The sequence below is a fragment of the Liolophura sinensis genome, chromosome 1, assembly GCF_032854445.1.
Source record: "Liolophura sinensis isolate JHLJ2023 chromosome 1, CUHK_Ljap_v2, whole genome shotgun sequence".
NCBI lineage: Eukaryota > Metazoa > Mollusca > Polyplacophora > Chitonida > Chitonidae > Liolophura > Liolophura sinensis.
In genome coordinates, this window is record NC_088295.1 from 61,589,667 (window position 1) to 61,612,757 (window position 23,091).

General features: G+C 37.3%; 1 protein-coding gene across 1 annotated transcript; it reads left to right on the plus strand.

The window, feature by feature from the left end:
* Positions 1-13,623: 13,623 nt before the first annotated feature.
* LOC135482370 (putative transferase CAF17 homolog, mitochondrial) lies at positions 13,624-20,935 on the plus strand. The gene is made up of 7 exons (XM_064762320.1): positions 13,624-13,762; positions 14,851-15,231; positions 16,386-16,520; positions 17,248-17,425; positions 18,575-18,718; positions 19,669-19,768; positions 20,527-20,935. Exons 2-7 carry the CDS (start codon positions 14,884-14,886, stop codon positions 20,756-20,758), a joined length of 1,137 nt encoding a protein of 378 aa, XP_064618390.1. The 5' UTR covers positions 13,624-13,762; positions 14,851-14,883; the 3' UTR covers positions 20,759-20,935.
* The last annotated feature ends 2,156 nt before the right edge of the window (positions 20,936-23,091 follow it).

Here is a 23,091-nt window from a genome sequence, read left to right on the forward strand (position 1 = left end):
CAGGGTTTTATTCTAACTGTTCATGTAAATGGATAAATGGTAGCCATTACACGCCCTTTAGCACCATGGCTTAAGCAGAATCAGGTGAGAAAAATTGCATTGATGTTGACAGCAATTTATTTTACGTCACTGCTTTAGAAGTACTCAAAACGCTGTATTGTCATCACATTTAACATAAGTATGACAATACCACAATGCACAGGGACCAGGCCTCGAAGATGCTTAGTACACCAGCAGAATCCTGGTTTATGCAGGAATACAACATAATTAAAGACGTACAGCACAGGGAGTAAAACCTGAGCAGCGAATATGCGCAGTTACATTCTCAATAATCACAAGAAGTGGAATATACTTAGGTACGGCGTAAAACAACAATCAAATAAATAAATAAATCAATAATCATAAGATAAGAAGAAGCTCATTCATTGATGACACTAGGCCACACGTGGACATTCGTCTCAGCATCAGGGTCAATATTTATCAAACGTTTTAAAACTTAAGTCAAAACTTCAAGCACAGCTGTGATTAATATGTTTTGCCTCAGGAAGTTGAAAATTTGTACACAGATTCTTTATTGTAGAAGAATATGACAACCACAATTTCAGTACTTTAATTTTTTGACTTTAGCTTTTTAAGCTTTTGAAATTTATGACTCAGCCTTAAGTTGTTAAATGCGTGTCGCGTGTGCGTTTCGTTTTCGTGGGAGGATGTATATTAGAAGATGAATTCAAAATTATGTTTGATTTCAATTACTGTTATGTTTAGCAATACGTGTTAAACGGGATTTAATTTTATGCAACTGCGTGTGTCGACAGGGCGGTGCACACAGTTACTAAATAACAACAATATACACTAAAGCGATGTGACTCATGACATCCATGTTTACTACACACGCTCTGTTTATGGCGTGATATTTTGATGTTATGCCGCAATCGTGAAAATGCTGTAAATCTTATACATATATAATTTGGACAGATTGCGAGCGTTACCTCTTGGCCCAAATACAAAAATGGTGACCATGTGGGATTAATGCATGTCATAATGTTATAACTGGGATAATTTGGTGCACGCCTACCGTAATTATACGGATTGCTGGCGTGTTCTGCACGTAGATGTTAAATTTGGTAACTGGGATAGGTTCAGATTGATGCATGTCGGCCTTAAATGTCATAGTTGGGACAATTTGGTTAGTTCTTTTTACCAGTTATGCCAATACGAACAAAGGCTGTGAGCCCAGCGCATCACGCTTGTTTACACGTTATCGAAATACGAACAACGGCCGTGAGCCCATTGAAGCCGTAGATTGAAACAGTTATATAAGTCAGCGTTTGTATGACAGCAACAACAACAACATGAAGTGCAAAGCACATTATTAAAGGCAGATGGAAATACATGCGACTTTTTCTCTACATGAAGCTTGCACAATGCTTGTTAGAGAGATTACATGTGTGTGACGTCACACTATTCCGGAAGGATAAAGGGATGACACGTTACTGTGTGTATGACTCAGAATCTATGCCTACTGTTCTCAGTAGGTAATCCTCAGATAGTTCTGTGTTACCGTGCTGGCTGTGATAATTATTTCCTTATAGACTTTACACATGATTCAGCTTGATGATTTGCCCAGCTAACGGCAATTAAGTGGGTATTTTTTGTTCCTTGTTTTGCTTTGAGTCAGATTTCATGAAGCCGGTTTCATGAAGCCGGTTTCACGAAGCTCACTTATCTAAGTAAGCCCTTAACTATCATGACAACATATATTGTTGAGATATAAAGTGCACTTAGCTAAGGGCGCCTTAACATAAAGTAAACTTCATGAAACCCGCCCCAGGAATGTTGACAGGTACTTGGTGAGTTACGATAGATATTCCCGGGTGTACTTTACTCTGCCAAAACTAAATTATTCATTTTATTTCTGGAGTAGAGGTAAACTCCGACAAGTTAACGTTGATTAATTAATATTCAGATGGATTAAAGTCTATTGTTGTACGGGAATGCAGACATAACCAAGGGAACGATTCATTGTTTTGGCCTACATTTCATATTTCATTCTAGTGTTCCTGTCTATTCTCTTCACGAAACTTGCAGTATTTTAAGTATAGAATTCTGTTATTTGTATCTCAATGCAAAGCTCTAAAACAGAGTGAAACCAGAGAGTAAAACGTCTGATAAAATATTAGCGCTAGATTGTAACCTTTTGTCAGGGGAAATAAATAACGGTATCAGAACAATGTTCTGTTAATTTTAACAGATAGCCTGAGTTTTGATAGAATAAATTCGGTTATTATAACACAATAATCTGTCATGGTCAACGTGATATTATGTTACAATCTTTATGTATATGTGTGCTACATTTAAGTGTACAATCTGGTGCGATAACAGAACAATCTGCTGAAATAAGTACATGTGCATTTTAGCAACACTCAGACATCAGACTTTCTGATCAATTCAACAGATTATTTCTTGGAGATATACATAGGCCTATAATAGAACATTTTGGTGTATATACTTACGCATAAGGCAGATAATTGTCAATTACATGCTTTCAGTAGTATAGTGGAGGTTGATATACATGTATGTAGACACTCACCTATCAGTACATTCGCTACCATAGCAATAACAGCAGTTATCTGAAACAATAAAGGTACATAGAGTATTACGCTCTCATAACTACATGTACAACGCATAAATGTTAGACACATACATGAGTCAGAGTCAGGTTTCAAATTTTATTTAAATAAGAACTGGCTTTGTGAAATCGACCCATGTGTTTCTTTTCGTCATGGTACATATAGGTGCATATGTACTTGTGTGTTTGCTTGGCGTATGGCATCACTTTCAGCATTATTTCGGTCATATCACGACGGTGTCTCCGTGTTTTCAATGTGCCGAATTATTTATAGCGCTGCCTCACAGGAATGCCATGCCAAAGACACGACACCCTACCCAGTCATATTATACAACACCGTGCCTTCCCACAGTTGGCCTACATCGATTTATACTCACCTGGTGACAGAAGATATAGGTATGGCCTCACTCCGGATTGATTTATTTCCATGTATTTATTTGATTGGTGTTGATACCGTGCTCAAAAATATTTCACTTATACGACAGGGGTCAGCATTGTTGTGGGAGGAAACCGGACAGGGTCCCAGGGAAACCCACGACCATCCGCAGTTTACTGTAAGACCTTCCCATGTGCCAACGGAGAGGAAGCCAGCACGAGGTAGACTTGAACTTACAGCGTTTGCATTGGTGAGAGGCTACTTGGATTTAACCCAGGCCTGCTGGATACTTTGTTCTCTCCGCCACTGAAGTGAAGTGATACGAGCGTGTATGCAACGAACGTAACGTGTATGCAACGCGCACGTAACATACAGGTATGTAAGTGCACTCCAACATGATCCCTGACAATTCATTTCTCGTTCACAAACGTGTGCACTCAAAAAATTAATCTGTTAATTTTTATCAGAAAGTCTGTTAGTCTAAACGAATCGTTGAAACTTTTACCAAAAGTGATTGGGTGTCTGCTTGATTGGTTGGTTGATTGATTGATTAAGCGGAACAACTACAAATGTGCTCTTCGCAAAATATATATTTGTTTCACTGACCTTGAAACTTTTATTAAAAGTGATTGGGTGTTTGGTTGATTGATTGATTAAGCGGAACAACAACAAATGTGCTCTTCGCAAAACGTATATTTGTTGAACTAACGTTAAAACTTATATTAAAAGTGATCTGGTGATCAAGCGGAAGAGCTATAAATCTGCTCTTCGTAAAACGAATATTTGTGGATCTGACGTGGAAACGTTCACCAAAAGTAACAGGATGTTTGGTTGATTAAGTGATTAAGGAGAAAAACTATGCACCTGGTCTGTGAAAAACGTGTATTTCTTGAACTTCTTGAAAGTGTTACGTGGTACATATATATGAACTATATACAACGGCTTATTTGAAGAGTACAGTTCTCAGGGTGTTTATAAGTTTAGGTACTAGATGAAAGGATAAAGCCTACTTGTTGACGTTAATGTAAATTTTGGGTCATTGGAAAAAGACGCTTTTGTCCCACATTATAGCTGGAGGACATTAACACTGTATGACGTTAGGAACAAAAAGGAACAACCACGTGGGTTAGGAACAAAAATGAACTTTTGATAGAGGACCTGCCTTAGCAAAAAAGTTGAAAGTAAAATATTATTTTGTTCTGAATACTTAATATGCATACAAATTTCTTAATTTGTGAGTTTTGAAGACTGTACTAAAATGTAAAGAAAAGCGTTTACAGTGTATATCAAAATTTCCACAGAGATGGAGACATATAATTTGTAGTGTCAATCTAATTGCCTAAAATCATTTTTAAAAAATGGCATGTTCTGAATACTTAATTTTCTTCGGAATTTTCTGGTCTTTGGTGTTTTTATATCACTCATTAAAGCAATTGAGATATATACAAACGCACTTGAACAATTTACAATTTCACGAACAAACGCCCTATAGCATAGCGTTTTAATGGAAAGAGCATGACCGACCGACTAAGAATATACGAACTCTCCTGGGAACTGTGCTTCTTGAACACGTGATCATTTGGGTGGCCTGATGGTTGGCGCGTCCGCCATAAAGTCGGGAGACACCGGCATCGAATCCGGGTCGCGGATGTGTGATGACTTCTTCAGTGGCGGCAGCACTTTGGCACATGGACTCGCCCTGACACAAGAGGGCACAGTATACATGAATGGACCTATATCTAATGACTCCTCGTCATCATATGATTGAAATATTGATTAATAGGATGTTAAACCCGAAGCATTCATTCATTCGTTCTAAAACAGGGCCTTTCCGGTGCCTTTTATAAATCATGGCTGAAATGTGATGGAAATAATAAGAGGAAATGATGAACACATGTCCCCAACAGCTAGCTTTTAACGCACTTCATTCGTTTAAAATAAATAAGACAAGGAGACTGCATATCTGGTATCATTATATCCTGCTTAATATTTATTTATATTAAAGAAGTGTTGCACAAAAGGAAAAGGAAAAATCCGGTGTAAATTTGAACACCCTAAGACTGAAAAGTAAGCTAATGTGGACAATACAACGTTTCTAAAACACTAAAACAGGCGTGTAGAAAAATTGTAAAAATATTTGAAAAGTTTTCAAGGATAACGTCTTATGCAGATGTTAGCAGCCAGGCTCATGAATGCAGGGAACGGCACAGAACCAAAGACTCTATGTGTTTTCAGTGTAATTCCAGAAAAGAATATGTTATCACTGCAAAATACATGTCTCATATTATATTGGACAGAATTGTTCTGTTGTTGTAAAAGGCTAATTCTGCTGGTGTGACTGGATATTGTGTTATCTGCAACATAATATTATTTGTTAAGTACGACGTTAAACCCCAAGCATACACAAGCACATAATGTTACACTCCAGTAACATACATGTTGTCATCTATTCTACATCACCCATACTATTATGTTAAAGGAAAAGAACTCTAAAATTCGAAGTAGGCATCACTTAATAGACCACTCAAAACTATGCATAAATATGCTTCCATATATTTTTTCCAGATTTTTGTGAAAAGGGTTAATTGCGCTCAAACATTTGAACTCTAAGGTTACTGATTACTGAAATAATGTTCCCCCAAATTCTTTTATTCTGATGAGAATCAGGAAAGAAGGTGATGTGACGTCAGAGTTCCTAGAAACCGTCAGTGTGACCCATACAGCCCACCATAGTTTTCAAATATTTGAATGCCTTTCAACACTCTTGAAAAAAATTTGAACAAAATAAATGAAAGTATTTTTACGCATACTCAGTAGTTTTCAGTTGTCTGTATGATGAACATTACCTCACATTTTAGCTTTCCTTTACTTTTAATTTGACAGGTTCATTTCAGAGTGCACCAAAGAGAGCTAGATCTCAGCAAATAACTGTGAACAAAGACACATCAACAGCGACGAGAGCGGTGCTTCAGTCCCATAAACCAACTAGAGCTGCAACGAACATGTCCATACGTAACACGCACACGTATATGTTTGCAGCGTATTGCAGTATTGACATTACTGAGAGTGTTGTACGTTCGACAGTGGAGATATGTACACGTAGTAACAACCACTATTACCACTAATGTAGCATTTATATCATGCAGGATGATCATGTTAGCTAGTGAAGCCGGTTATTTCGGGATGATCATGTTAGCCAGTGTAGCTGGTTATATCAGGATGATCATGTTAGCTAGTGAAGCCGGTTATTTCGGAATGATCATGTTAGCCAGTGTAGCTGGTTATTTCGGAATGATCATGTTAGCCAGTGTAGCTGGTTATATCAGGATGATCATGTTAGGTAATGTAGCTGTTTATATAGGGATGACCATGTTAGCTAATGTAGCTGGTTATATCAGGATGATCATGTTAGGCAGTGTACTGGTTATATCAGGGTGGTCATGTTAGGTAGTGTCACTGGTTATATCAGGGTGGGCATGTTAGCTAATGCAGCTGGTTATATCAGGGTGGTCATGTTAGCTTATGTAGCTGGTTATATGAGGATGATCATGTTAGGTAGTGTACTAGTTATATCAGGGTGGTCATGTTAGCTAGTGTCACTGGTTATATCAGGGTGGGCATGTTAGCTAATGCAGCTGGTTATATCAGGGTGGGCATGTTAGCTTATGTAGCTGGTTATATCAGGATGATCATGTTAGCTAGTGTACTGGTTATTTCAGGGTGGTCATGTTAGCCAGTGTAGCTGGTTATATCAGGGTGGGCATGTTAGCTTATGTAGCTGGTTATATCAGGGTGGTCATGTTAGCTAGTGTAGCTGGTTATATCAGGATGATCATGTTAGGTAGTGTACTGGTTATATCAGGGTGGTCATGTTAGCTTATGTAGCTGGTTATATCAGAATGATCATGTTAGGTAGTGTACTGGTTATATCAGGGTGGTCATGTTAGCTAGTGTCACTGGTTATATCAGGGTGGGCATGTTAGCTAATGCAGCTGGTTATATCAGGGTGGGCATGTTAGCTTATGTAGCTGGTTATATCAGGATGATCATGTTAGCTAGTGTACTGGTTATTTCAGGGTGGTCATGTTAGCCAGTGTAGCTGGTTATATCAGGGTGGGCATGTTAGCTTATGTAGCTGGTTATATCAGGGTGGTCATGTTAGCTAGTGTAGCTGGTTATATCAGGATGATCATGTTAGGTAGTGTACTGGTTATATCAGGGTGGTCATGTTAGCTTATGTAGCTGGTTATATCAGAATGATCATGTTGGGTAGTGTACTGGTTATATCAGGGTGGTCATGTTAGCTTATGTAGCTGGTTATATCAGAATGATCATGTTGGGTAGTGTACTGGTTATATCAGGGTGGTCATGTTAGCTTATGTAGCTGGTTATATCAGGGTGGTCATGTTAGGTAGTGTACTGGTTATATCAGGGTGGTCATGTTAGGTAGTGTACTGGTTATATCAGGGTGGTCATGTTAGGTAGTGTACTGGTTATATCAGGGTGGTCATGTTAGGTAGTGTACTGGTTATATCAGGGTGGTCATGTTAGCTAGTGTAACTGGTTATATCAGGATGATCATGTTAGGTAGTGTACTGTTTATATCAGGGTGGTCATGTTAGCTAGTGTAACTGGTTATATCAGGATGATCATGTTAGCTAATGCAGCTGGTTATTCCAGGATAGTCATGTCTTGTGGACATGCAGTTATCCAGTGTGTCCCATAGCTTAGTTCTTCTGTGAATATTTATAATTAGCCTATATGTCGAAGAGGTTATTTATAGGTTTGTAGTACATGTAGGACTATGTGTTTTTGTCCTAGTGGTTCTTTCTTGCTTACAAGTAGATATATGTACATGTAGGAGTATGTCGTTTTGTCTGAGTGGCTCCTTCATGCCTATGCATGTTTTATGTTCTTGCCTGTATACATGCAGGATTATTTCGTTTTGCCCAAGCGGTTCTTTCTTGCCTGTGTAAGCCTAAGCCTTTTTGTCCTACATGCAATGTTTTTTTACCGGACCATCTAGTCAGGCTGTTCGTCCGAGTGATGATGTAGCTTTATCGGACCATGTGGCTCACGTGACTCTTATCTAACATATAGTCGAGCGGTTTCTTTGCAGTCTATTTTCATAAGACCGTTAACTTAATAACCTTTCTATGGCGACCACGTGCACGTGCTATGCTCAGTATCTAATATACATGTACCTAAACCATAGCTATGACCTCACCCTATTGTTTAAGTACAGTTTCTTCTCTAGTTATCTACAGGTATTATACATATACATATATATGGATCTCGCCCAAATTTGTTTTTTTTTTTTAGAAATCTACAGATTCTACAGTACGCAGGGGCGTAGACTGGGGTCTCCCCCACCCCCACCCCCCTTTACGCGAAGCAAAAATGTGTTCCGCTCAAGTCGACGAAAAAAATACTTTAGCCTATATTTCTTACCTAGCTGTTAACATTCATTCCACAGATATTTGCTGTAGCCTATATTTATAGACCAATATTTCAATTTCTTACCACTTTACTAAATAGTATATAGGCCTGTTTAGACATGTTCTGTTATGTGAACCATTCCATATTGTTCCCGGTGGAAGACGACGTGTTTTACAAAATTACCTCTCTTGAATCGTACCGCGCAGGCAGCAGTAACCATTTCCGCCTGGTGGACAAGACAGATGCCGCAGTTTTACTTGCACTGTTTGTAACCCTGGAACCCATGACAATAAATACTATATATACAGGGACAGTCTGTTTTGAACTGTTTTTAAGCTGAATTTGAGTTGTTTTTTGTTTGTTTTTTTTGTTGTTTTTTTTTTTTTGTTTTTTTTAAATGTGAAAATGAATGTGTACACATTGGCCAAATCATTCGAAACACTTCGAAATCACTCAGATTCTCCCTCTGGCGATCTAATATCCCGGAGCTTCTAGGGACTAGGCGGCCCCTGGACTCTCACCTAACAGACTGTGATAGTCGTTCCGCTCTTTTCAAATCCTCACCCTCCCGGTGAAGATCCACGCTACGCCCCTGAGAACGTACGGGCACCCTAAAAAAAACTTTGACTGTTGTTCGTATACTTTCTCCCTTACAGAATACCTTTTAACTCTTGGAATGATCATGAGGTGACCACAAAAAGGCGTAAACTGTGAAGTATGTTTCTTACCTTCATTGTAGAATCGTATGACCTTGTACTTTTGGGGTGAATACAGCTTAACTGTTTTCTACTATACATTGGGTTATTAAACTCCTCGTGATGACGCAGAGGAAAAGGGAGCCTATTTCCCCACAATGCGAACCTCTTCAGTACAGAACTGTATATTCCCGATCAAGATTTAAAAGTGAACAAAACAGCGGATATTAATTAAAACATTCGGAATAATGCGTAGCAGGGTTTAGCTTCATGTTTTGTGGGATATTAAAACCTCACTGTACTCATGTACATTGTGATAATTGTCTGGTATACCACCGCAGAAATGTCCTGCTTTCTTTCCACCTGTCGAAAAAAATAAACACAAACAAAAGAAACAATACTCCCTGAAAATATAATATTGCGGAACAAGAGGGAGGGAAGATTGAATCCGCACGACACGCGATAATGTTATGCTCCGATGACTCGAGGAGTGGTCTTTGTACAGCATTGTCACTGTAATAAGACATACAACAGCATCGCTCTAGCTGGTATAGGCTTATGTACGCATCATACGTATACATACACAAAAACTCAGGACGGGAAGATAGGGTTCAAATCTCAGTATAGTCAAAGTATACAAACTGTTCCAATGTCTCGGATGAAGGTAAATACATGTACGTGTTCCTTTATTTGTTTATTTATTTATTTATTTGTTTATTTATTTTATTTATTTTTGAAACATGTGAATGTCCACCATATTGGTAAGAAAACAGGTTATCCTCAACGAACGTACATGTCAGACTTCGTTAACGGCCACACAAGTGTGATCGGTGGCTTTAAATGAACAACACCGTAGCCTCAGTGGGAGCAAGAGAGTTTATACACATTTAAGTCCTGGTGTAGCTGAGCGACAGGAAGAATTTTGTTTCAGCGATGAAAAAAATAAGCAAGTATTTAGCGTATGTAGGCGTATATATAAATGCGAAGAAAGTGTGAGTCAGCTATCGACATGTGTCACGTTCGACCAGACACAGTATCTATCATCCTGTAGAGATATCAGTCAGCTCAGTCAGCCAATCAGCACAGCCACTGTCAGCCGCCGCGTGTCGCCCATAATTAGCGAGTTCACAGGTTCAAATCCAGGCCTCGTTAGTTCTTTAAGTCTCGAGGTTTGTCAGGTAACATCAGTTCAATCTCTGCTTTATCAGGAGCAGTCTTGTTCCACTAGCTATAGACAAAACCGCCAACGAACGGCGACAATACCCAATGAAAGAGAGAAAATAATAAATATACAACCGAATAGTTCATGAAACTGTTGCTTCGGCTAAAGTATGACTGGTGTATAGGCCTACTCGCATGGTATCTGTTTTATACAGAACTGGAAATATAGACTAATCTCATGTGTGACTATATATACATGTATATCTATGCCATTTATTAGAAATTGATTTCATCGTTGTTAATTCTTAGATGTTAACAACGTATATATGCATGTATATGCAGGTCAAGGTCGACTTTTTATTTATGAATTTTATTCGTATTTTACACGGTAATCAAGAATATTTCACATATACGACGGCGGCCAACATTATGGTGGGAGGAAATCGGACACAGGGGGACACCCACGACCATCCGCAGGTTGCTGAAAGACCTTCCCACGCACGGCTGGAGTGGAAGCCAGCATGAGCTGGACACGAACTTAAGCGACCGTATTGGTGAGAGGCCCTGGATCATTGCGCTTGGCGCTGGCGCGCTAACCCCCACGCTCATGTAGTCCTCCTCAGGCTCGACTTTTTCACCTCAAGTATTATGTACTTTTGTCAGACTCGTTATTAAACAGACTATACAAGAGATTCTTTGCGAAAAAATCAATTTCCATATTACTAAATCCAATGGAATTTTGCAGTTCTGTTAAAATATCCCAAGAAATTACATAGGCCTACATGTATAAATTCACAAAATATCAGCCTCGTCTCTACACGTGTTACCGTCCAAAAATCGATAATAAAATTCCTAAGAATTATAAAGCGGGTAGCATCATTCTAATACTATACACTACAGATAGCAGTCTGATGCTGTATTTACTGAAAGGAAGTAATTTTAGCTATTCTTGGTAATATTCTACCGTATATGGAGAGCAACTTTGATTTGATTACACAATATTGATTTTTGTCAAAACTCTCCAGTATGGCCTCTTTAAATGAAGGCTGCCAACCATATATTACACACGCGTATAAATACATAAGGATGTTTTACATCGGCAAAGTACACGTAACCAGATACATTTGTATAAGTAGACCTAAATGACAAACCCAATACCCCAATACACAGGTAACAATTATTACGGAATAAGTAATATTTTTATGATATTTTTGTGGATGTGTAGGACATTTATGCCATAAAAGCGTCATAAATGAGAAAAGAACGCGCCATGCCCCAATTTTACACCGAATTATATATGGCTTACTATACTTGACGATGGCAAAATATCACAAAAGTGATACAAATATATTCTGGGGTATACACACATCTATCAATGCACATTGGGCCTATGTGTACTGTGCGTATACCGGCGATTTAGTTCTATATTGATTCCTAAAATATTTAGCTGTCATGATAAATTTACGCCAAGCAAAGCAGTTAAAAACGTTTACCGGTATAACAGGCTTCGGATCATTGTAGGATACACGAAATGCGGGTTCAACCCCGGTCTCGGACATGGAATTTGTGGATTACAGCTTTCCCTATTCGTGGGGCCTTATGTGTGGATCAGTCGACAACGAACGTCTAGCCGTTTCCATGGTTGAACTGTGAGAATATAAGAATAGAATAAGTTATACACATATAAATAAGTTTTCACATTGCAAGATATGGCTAATGATTCAACACCGACACCTCTTTGAACGTCCGCACTTTTTGACCGTGATCTTCTTACATTTGTACTTTTTTTTTAAAGCCACTATGTTTAAAGTAAAAGGAAGCCATTAGTATAAAGTAAGGTACCTCATACAGACAAATGAAAACCATGCGTAAAAACACTGTCATTTATACTTCTGTATGTTTTAAAGATTGCATTTTAAAGACATTCAAATGTTGGGATTCTATGGCGAGCCTTATCGTCCATATTCTGGCGGTGTTTTATGAGAAGTCTGACGTCACATTATCTGACTTTTTACGTTTTACATCTTACGTTTACGAGAATTAAGAGAGGAGGTTTTGAGAACATTATTTCGGTAATCTTTTAATCATGTGGAAAAAGATCTATTCCAACATTTAATATCGTCTTTGCAGTAGGCCTACTTTAAAAACAACTCCCTGTGACGTCAGTATTACTACGCACTGGTAATATGGTCCATAATTATAGTCCATGTTAGAATTCAAACTTTTGAATGCCTCTCTTGAAAAAAAATATAAAATATACAAAAAAAAATTGATAAATAAATAAAAAATAAATAAATTGAATTTTTTTCTGCATAGTTTTAAGTGGTCTATCTAATGATGTCTACTTTCTTTTTTAGCAGTCTTCCCATTTCATTAATCGATACAGGCCTGTAGTGTAGGCTATCACATCACTGTTACATACCGCTCAACCAGTGTCACCAATATTTCTCCGATGCCCAGTAGGCTACATATATCTTATAGGCCTACCTGTAGGCTATATAAGTCTGTATTGAAACAGACATGCTACCGCATAACACAATATATGATCTATCGATCAAAGTTATGTACCATGCGAGCTCAATCCACAAGAACTTTATTTAGACTGATCGTTACATTTTCTCTTTTTATCTGTTTTTCTGGGCCTATTTAACTTAAAGCATTCTCCAACACGATCAAAGGACGACCAAAGATTAGAACGGGCGACTAATCGATATATACATGTGCATTGCGTCAAATATGGGTAGGTCTATGTAAATGTATACATGTAGGCCTACTACGCCTACGGTGTATATACACGAACATTGCACGTAGGCATTTACATGCATATATGTATTTGATAGAAATACTTATCTAAAAGCTATGCAGCGCTTGAGAATATTTCAAGTTGGAAAACGGCAAATTTAAATATATTTGTACAATGGAAATACGTGCAATGTTCAATAAAATTTGAACAAATGTCAGATTTGTATTTTTTAACTAATCAGATAGTCTATTAGTTGCCTGCAGTGAGAAAATCACATTCATTTACAATTCAGCATTTCTGTTCATTATCATATACGTCCCTGTATAGATACACTATTTGTCTTCCGTTGGTTATATTGACTTTAACTTTTTCATAATTAAGCCTCTTCATTTTATTAGCTAGATGTACACCCACTACTGTGCAATTATGTGTGAGATTTTAACCGACCTCTTTAGGCTGCTTGCTGAAGACAGTGGTTGCATACAGCAGAAAGTGTCCTATATTTCTTGCTGATGTTCGGAGTTAGTTTGCGTTCGTTTTCATATTTAGTCTTAGTTTTGCCAGTGCTCGTGTAGAGGCGCGTACCTGTACTTGCTGGTCACTTTCATAATTGTCATTTAAATCTAAGCAGTTAGAGTGAGCTTTTTGACAGCTTTTTAATGGTAAACAGGTTTTTCTCCATCGTAGGCGAGCGATCAGATTACTTTACAAATAACTTGGTTAGTTTTTAACCACCGACTGGTAGCTGAAAAGGTTGCTGCTGTTGTTGTTGTTGCTGTGTTGTGTGCGATTTAATGTTTGTCAGCATACCGTTATCGTTGTAATGTATAAAATAAATCAACCGCAAGAGAACGCACTCTGCATCGGAAATGTCTATAACCGTACGTCTAACTTCGTTAATCATAAGCCTGTGTATTTCAACAGCAACAGCTGCATAGCAAGAGTAAGCAATATATCACAATTCATCTGCTCACAAGGTCCCTTTTCAGTTTAGCCGTGTCATTGTCAGCCTAAATTTTAAAAGCCGGTCTGCCCCGTCTGGCAAAGGGCATTTTTTCGGAAGTTCTGAAGTTCAGGGTTCTGCTGCCTTTATCTGTGGTCAACCAAGCCCACTTCAAGAGTGAAGCTGACACCACATTTAACACTTAACATAACGTAGGCCTACCATTTGTAATGGCGTATTGACCGACATGTTAGTGCATCTTTAGATCAATTGAAAATCACTCAGACTTCTAATCCTCTATCACTGAATCAAAACAGCGCCCTAAAACTTACAGCTTCTCTAGGCTTGTTTGATATTTGGAATACACCAAGCAAAATACATGCACCATACATAGCTGCAGAATCTGGATTGCTTTGGGCTAGAGAGAATATAGTCAATACACTGACTGACTGGCCAAGGCAAGGCTATAGAGTAACTCCTCTCTGAAATTGCTAAAATTTTAATTTCAACTGCAAAAACTATGTACTGTATATCATAATGCTGAGGTTTTTTTTCAGTTAGTACACTGTAGTGTACTCACTTTTGTTTCTGTATTTCACCTAAAGTTTGGTATGTAGAAATGCAACTTCAACAGTAGGCCTATATAAATGCTTTATATTGACACTTTTGATAAGAAATGTATCTCAGAAGTGGCACTATAATGTGAATGTATCAATCAGAACCATGCTAGCAAATTGTGTGACTTGAAAAATTGTAAACTTTACTGAAATATAGTATATACTATATATACATTTACACTTCTAATAATATACAGCATGCATGAAATTATTTGCTTCTGTTTCCAAAGTATTTTTTTATACATAGATGACGTAAATCAGCCCTAACAGACTCAGGAGAATGGCAATGACTTTAGGAATTCCCAGAGTATTTTTATCTAGATATCGCTTGACGAGGTTATGTGGAGCGTATATTCAGTTGAGACGGCAACTCTGCATGAAACACACAACAAAAAACATCCCACCAGGACTGCAGCAAGTTTTGTTATATCCAAGAAACACTAATCATGTGCTGACAAGAAGATTTAATTCAGCAGTGGCATGTTCTGTGCATAAACTTTTATCCCGTGGAGCTTTTAAAGTAGAGGGAAAAGATTCCAGTGATTTTTTACAAGGCCTGATAACGAGCAACATGAAATGGGTGGAAGTGCCCAGATCAGCAATGTATGCAATGATGCTAAACGCTCAGGTAAGTAAACTGGGCACAGGTTCTTAAAATGAACAAACTGTAATTCTTCAACCTTTTCGCTTGTTTGCATTGTGTTTATTCAAGCATATTCTGAAGGCATTGTTCTGTATAAACTGGTAAAATTTCATGTTTTGTGAAGCCCTGAAATTGACCATATCCAACCAATGTAGTTTTGTCTCCAAAATATACTTCAAAATGTATATAAATTGCACTGAAAGGTGATTTAACGAAAGTAAGGAGACCAGTGGTCATTCAGTCATGAGTCAGGTGAAGTATATACTTGTAGCTTGTAGGCGTATCTTATTGATCACAGAAAACTTGAGATCTTGAGTTCTCTTATTCTGACTGTTTCAAATATTAGACATCAATGTGCAAAAAAGTGTGACATTATATCATTTCTATGATAAAGGCCGTTATGTAACCTTTTTCACTTAAACACATTTTTTAAATGTCTTTCTGGACTTTTTTTTTTCAGATGACTTGAAAACAGTCTGAAACAATTAGATCTGGTTAATATTTATATTATGTGAAATATGTTCATAGTTATGTTTATTTTGAAATATTGTTAATACATTAATGTCCATTATATTAAATATTGTATGTATTTTGTACATGTTGGTCTCCTAGAGCACGGTCATATCTTGGTTAACCACTGACTAGTAATAGGAAAGTTGAGAGGTTTCACAAATACACATATCACCAACACACAGTGCTGATTGCAAATTGTTATTGGTTTTCGTGATGAACAACTGGGCACAAATTGTGTGTCAGTGAGCAAATCAGAACTCACTGAAATCATCAGTATTGCATCATTAAGTTTTTAACACTTTGGCTCATTTTACCAATGACAAATGACAGTATGAGGTTTTACGAAAGACTTGTAATAATTAGTTTAATGGCTTAAAATGTACTCAACCTAAAGTTTAGTACCTTTTTTGGTAACAACGCACTTTCAGGCTTAAAATGATACTCTTGACACCAACACTTACGCTCTTCTGATAACAGATAAATTAAACAACACAGAAAAACTTTGAAGTGGATGAATCATTTAAAATCAACCAAATGTGTCATTTGAAAAATGATAAACTTTAGCCTAGGTGAATTACTTTAAGCATAATACAAACTTAAAATGATTTGTTCACCATCTGTTTCAGGGTCGGGTGATGTATGATCTTCTTGTCTACAACATTTCAGCCAGTTCAGATAGGCCCTGTTTCCTGATAGAGTGTGACAGGACTGCTACGGATAGTCTTATCAAGGATATAAAAAAATATAAACTCCGTAAAAAGGTCAGATATTGATTTATAACTACATGTACATGTATGATGAAGAACGTCTGCTTTAACATTTGATTTTGGTAACAAATTTCTTGCATAAAGTATGGATTATGGAACTGCCAGCCCAAGCTGTGATAGAAATCTTTGTAAACAGAACTACCTGCCTCATAAAGCAAATAAGGGTTAACATGTCTTTACATGTTGATTTCTTGTCTTGATCATGATATTGCATGTAAGCAACAATGAAATAAAGAAATAAATCTGACAAGTGAATTTCATTTTAGCAATTTTGATGTTGAGAAAAGAGAAAACATGTACATGTATCCATTTGGTTACATGTATATTATTACTGTAATTCTTTAGCCTTTTCGCATATTTGCAAAGTGTTCATTCAAGCGTATTCTGAAGGCATTATTTTGTGTACATTGATAAAATTAGACTTTTTGTGAAGCCCTGAGATTGGTTAATCCAACCAATGTAGTTTTGTCTACATTTAATCAACTTTAAAATGTGCATAAATTGCACAGAAATTTGCACTTTAATATATGAAAAGGTTAGGGAATTGGGGCAGTATGTTACAAAACACTTTTTCCGCAGTGCAGTCTCAATAACACTGTTAGCGTTGTAGGTTCTAGCCTGAGTATCATATCACAGATCTTCAGTACATTCAGAAAATATATTAGCTGTTTCTTAGCTGGAATTAAATGATTTGCAATGAATTGTTCTGTGTTTTTTGCAGATAGACATTGTCAATATGACAGACAGTGTGTGTTTGTCAGCAGTTCTCCCCCCTGATACACCTGAGAGCTTACAGGAGTTATCTGTCCCTGACTCAGATTGTTTGATTTTCGCACAAGATCCTCGTGTCAAGGATTTTGGCTGGCGATTAATTACTACAGCTGACAACAGTAACATGGGTTAGACAGGTTTAATATTATGGTTGTGTTTGAACTTAAAATTCTAATCCTATGAAATTATGCTGTTTTATAGCAGTATATACATTCAATATTGAACTCTGTGGTGTAGTTTATTTACTTTTTTGATTGGTGCTTTACGCCGTACTCAAGAATATCTCACTTATACGACGACTGGGCAGAACCATGGGGAAACCCACCATCGTCCACATATTTGATGTAGTTTTACCTAGGTGCATTATGTACTAGTTAATTTTAGTGAACAAGACTATCTGGGCCCATGTATTGAAAACTATATAAAGATTTAAGGCTGGCATTACCTGTATTAAAAATACTAAAATCTCACGGGATCATTATAAGAATGATTTTCCTTTGACTAATCGTCTGGTACTTCTGGCACTGTGGTTTCCTCCACCCATCAACCTGATCACAGTCATATTCTTGAGTTTGGCTTTATATACCAGTAAATAAAATAAGTAAATTTGACTACCCTAATTCCTCAACCTTTTTGCATACAAAAGAGCAACTTTCAGTGCAATTTATGCATTTTTTCAAATTCATTTTCGGAGACAAAACAGGATAGTTAGATGTGCTAGTAGAGGAGTTTCAAGGTGGAACTATTTTATCAGTAAAGGTAGAAAAAGTCCAACTGTATCATGGAACCTGTCAAAAATGTTAGGCAACTATTTCTCATCACATTTACTATAACATGAAAAAAGTTTCACAAAAAACAATTTAGAGTTGACAAATGATGGAGAAAATTGAGGAGCTGAATGTTTGTGAATTTGAGAAGTTCCTATAGGAAATAGGTGTAATTTGTGCCTCTGGAACAGAGTGAGACACATGATTAGTAAATTAATGTCAAGAAAGTTTGCCTTACATTTTTCACAATTCTCTTGATACAGGTGGACCATTTTTACCTAACGACAAAAGATTTCCAACTCGAAACTCCGCTATTTGAAGGCTTCACGAAAAGTATAACCAAACTTGCAAAAAGGCTGAAAAATGATGTTAGTCAGATTTAATGCAGAGATACAACAATTCACAAGGGAGGCCTTCGATTGAGTACACCTCAAGCTCACTGTCACATTTTATGGCAAATATCCATCACTGGTACATGCAATAATTGAACTTTCATTTCTTTTTCTTTAGATTCTGTGTCCAAACTGGGAGTTTCCTCCCCTGAGCAGGACTATCATATACGTCGCTACCGGTGGGGAATTAGTGAGGGCTGTATAGACCTACCCCCTGGTAACTGTTTTCCTCTGGAGTCTAATCTGGTTTATCTAAATGGGGGTGAGTAAATGGCATTGTTATCGCCAAACAGACCATTCAAGGCTGTTATTAGACTTACATGTACATTCTTTGTTTGCTCTTGCCTTCTTTGTAAGATTGTTTTCCCTGTTTAAATGTGTTACTTGTACCATTATTCATAAAGGATCTGCTTTTTTTGTTAAATTTGTTTGTTTGGAGTCTAACATATGACAGCAGTAGTGATACCTTGAAACAGACTAGTCTCAATGTCAACATGGGAGTTTCCTCCAAATGTAATGCTGGTAACCGTTGTATAAGTGAAATATGCTTGAGATGATGTAAAACACTAATCAAATAAATACCAAAATCATTGTCAACTTTTTACATGTTGTGCTGCCTCACTGCAGCAACATGTCAGACATCTGGGATGACATCCCTCTCTTTTCATTATAGGACAAATTTATGATAATTTTTTTTCTTCTTGCACATATACTCTTAGGGAATAAATGTCCCCTTGTGTAGTGCAAATATCAGTTAATGTAATTTTAGTAGGTCACCAATGAATAGACCTCTGAATTACATGATAAACTGTGACAATGATATTGGGATGCCTTGTTTACTCGACACACTTTGGGATACGTCGGTTGCACCTAAAATAACGCCGTACATTCAATTCCAGATAAGCAGACATATGTTACAACCAGACAAGCTAGAACAAACCTTTTCCCCACCCAACCCGCACTGCTCTGTTTAAAATTATACCCTTGCCCAGCTTTTCTAAGGTTTATAGTTTGCTGAGTGACTGATGTTACAGTAATAGTTTAGCCTCAATTCAAAGGTCGTTTCTACAAAATGAATAAGCAGTAAGCATCTTTTGCTTTTTCAAAAAGTTCTGTGATTATCACTTTCATTTATCACTAATCAACAGACAATTTCTTCTGTTGTTTCCACATGTAATGTGTGTGCTTGTTTTTTTCTCTCTATGTTTTCAGCTTGTTTTCAAAAAGGTTGCTACATCGGTCAGGAACTAACTGCCAGAACTTATCACACGGGGGTAACAAGGAAACGTTTAATGCCGCTGATATTTGAAAAGTAAGTTTTAAGGCTAATCTAGTAACATTTTAAGTACCAGTAGGCTTACTTCAGACGACACCTATTTTATTTTGTTTCTTAAGGGGCAAGTCAACCAAAAAAAGTCAATAAAAATAAATATGAAAATCCAAACTTATAGTTGGGGTTGGGGGGGGTGAATTTCCTGTTTTCAGGGCATTTCTTGTGGGAGAGAAGCTTAGCCGGCTCATTTAGTTGTTTAGAAAGCATTGTTCTTGATGCAGTTGATTGTCCCCTCACCAATTAGGTCGCTGGTTCAAATCCAGCTCTTATCAGTGGAACCTATTATTTATTTTTTTGATGGGTGTTACGCCTGTTTGGATCGTAACGACGCCATACTCAAGAATATTTCACTTATCCGATGGCGGCAGTTGAACCATAGCCTCAAACAAGGACAAGGTCCGGTATCTATTGAAAAACAGTAATTTACACAAAGCACTCCAGTTTCCTTTGCCCACAAATCTGAGCACAGCCATTGAAGTGAATAATCTCAGATTAGGGCTTGAAACAGCAGTCAAATAAACAAATACATGTAAATGTGATACCAAAATTGACAATGCAGGCATGTAATGGTTCACAAAATGTTTATAAGGTGTAACTAAACACTAAGACTGAAGTGCTACTAGTATTGCAGGGGTTTTTATTTATCTTTCACAACTGGTTTTTGTAATATTTCTCCCAGCAGTATTTAACTCCCAGAAGTAGTCAGTCCACAGAATTTGATGGGTTCTTATTTTCAGATTACCAGAAAATATTTCCCCCGGAACAGACATTAAGACAGAGGACAACAAACAGGCAGGGAAGTACCGTCATTCTGTCGGTCATTATGGTCTGGGTTTGATGAGATTGGCAGAAATTGACAAACAACTTGTGATAAAAAACGAAGACAATCAGGCCTTCCCTGTCTCCACCGTACGACCAAGATGGTGGCCAGATGAGGCAGAGGATGCTCAGGGGCTGAAGTTAACTTAACAGGCTTCCATCGAGGGACAGCAGAGGAAGAGATTAAAAAAAGTTTTTCACAAACACAGCACAAACTGTATCAAAAAAAAAAAAAATACATTGGCTTATTTCTTCAAATTTTCTAGAATAGAATTAAATGAGTTTATATATTAAATAATTCATGCGGTTAATGGATCATATTGGTTTGTGATAGTGCAAGTTACATTATTTTCTTCACAAAAAGTAGACAAGCGTAAACTTATAAAAACTGACAGAGAAATGATTAGACACTCAACAATATAGATATTGCCCATATGCATAAAAATCAAATTCTAATATTTAGGTTTAAGAAATTTGGAAGTGAAGTGGAGTGTTTTTAGATACAGTTTTGTTTACTTGATGATAGTTTGTTTATTTTGTCCTTCCTTTGAAGAAATGGATATACGTTATCTTTCCATTTTAAGGGAAAATTGCAATAAAAGATATCAAGCATGCCAGAGGAGTGGGTCATATTAATCAGAGGCCTATATTACCTAAAATTTTGTTCGACAAAGTGCATTTTAAAGGCATATACCCAAGTGTCACAAAATCTTAGTTTTAGTGGTGAAACTTACTATTTTTTTTTATTTCAGCTTCTGTACAGTTTTGTCTTTTCTTCAATCAGATGATTCTGAATTTCTCATAAAATTTATCAGCTCTTGAGCATGGTGTTAAATTCTAATCAAAAAAATAAATAATTTCAGAAAGCTATGATCCCTAACTTCCTGTCAGTTTGCTGCCAAACCCCAGATGAGGTATAAGAATTTCTTCTAAATATAACTTGCTAACAGTTAAAACCAGTTAAATGGGTCTTCTATTGCCTAAACAAGATGCACAAGCTTCATTTTCACCTGAGAAAAAATAATTTGTCTACATGTTAACTCTTTATGTCAAAAAGAATCCTTGGAATGTCCTGAAAAATTGTGATAATTTGGACATCAACTATACTGGCTTTCGTTGATTTTCAGTGTATTGATAAGGAATATTAAGACAAGATGGTGATAACAGAAAATAAATACTGAGATTAAAGTATACTCCATTGTTTATATCTGGTCCTTTCTTGCATTAATTGCATCTGAGTACTATTCTACTTCGTTTAAACTATTATTTGTTGAACTGGTGCTCTATTGGCTTGCTCGGCAAGGATATTTCTGTCTACACAGTTAATCGTGTCATGGAATGCAGAGACCCAGGAAAACCACTGCAACTTGTCAAATGCCTGACCATTGGAATGCAACCAAGCATTTACAACACACCAATGAACTCCAGAAACAGCAGAAATGCTTGAAAGCTGACTGCCTTTTTGTCAGTTGCATTACCCAAAGTATTAGGAATATTGTTCGTGTAATGTGAAATTTAACTTCTCAATGTGAATTTAATTAAAAATGATAGGGACAGACACGTGAACATGGGTCTGTTAAGATAATCTGCATATCTCGCTTTTTTTGTGCGATTTTGCCTTACATTATTGATAAGCCCAATATTATCTTTGCATGGGTGGAAGGCAGAAAGTACTTGTAAAGTCTGGAGGATTATTACAGTTTGTACTTACTTAGTGTTCCAGGACGGCCCATTTTGTCAAGAATATTTGATTGGTGTTTTTACACCATACTGAAGAATATTTCACTTATACTACTGTGTCCAGCATTATGGTGGAAGAGATTGGTTAGAGTTTAACATATTATTTTCGTTCATAATGTTTCAGTCATATGACGACCAAGGAGTCCATGAGTGTGTGTAGGCGTTTGGGCCTCCTTGTTGCAAGACAAATTTTCACCACTCTTTTATCTAGTGCTGCTTCAATAAGACAACATGCTGAAGGCAATTAAGCCACCCTGCCAGCCCCCACCAGCCATCTATCCTTTAAATGCTGAACACCAAGCGAGGAAGCTACAACTTCCTCTTTTAAGGTCTTAGGCGTGACTTGACCCAGGATTGACACTGGATATACCACCCCTAAAGTGGACATTCTGCAAACATTAGGGCCGGTCATGAAGGTGGGAGGAAACCTGGCTCAACCCACGACCATCCACTGCCAGATGTTTCCATGTGCAACAGAGTAGAACAGTGCTGTGGCTTACTGGTGGAGGAAACAAACATCTAGCCAAGGGAAAACCACAGCACCTCGCCAATTCAGATAAAATTCCTGTCATAAAGCCAAAGTTGTTGAAATTGTGAACTAAGTGGTCAAGCATTATTTATCTGATAGTTACTGAATGCCATACTGGGAAATTTTTTTCAATGTAAGACGGCAAGAACAGAGTGCCTGGCATAAACCACTTACTTTTGGCAAGTTACTGACATAACACACAAATATGCACCCC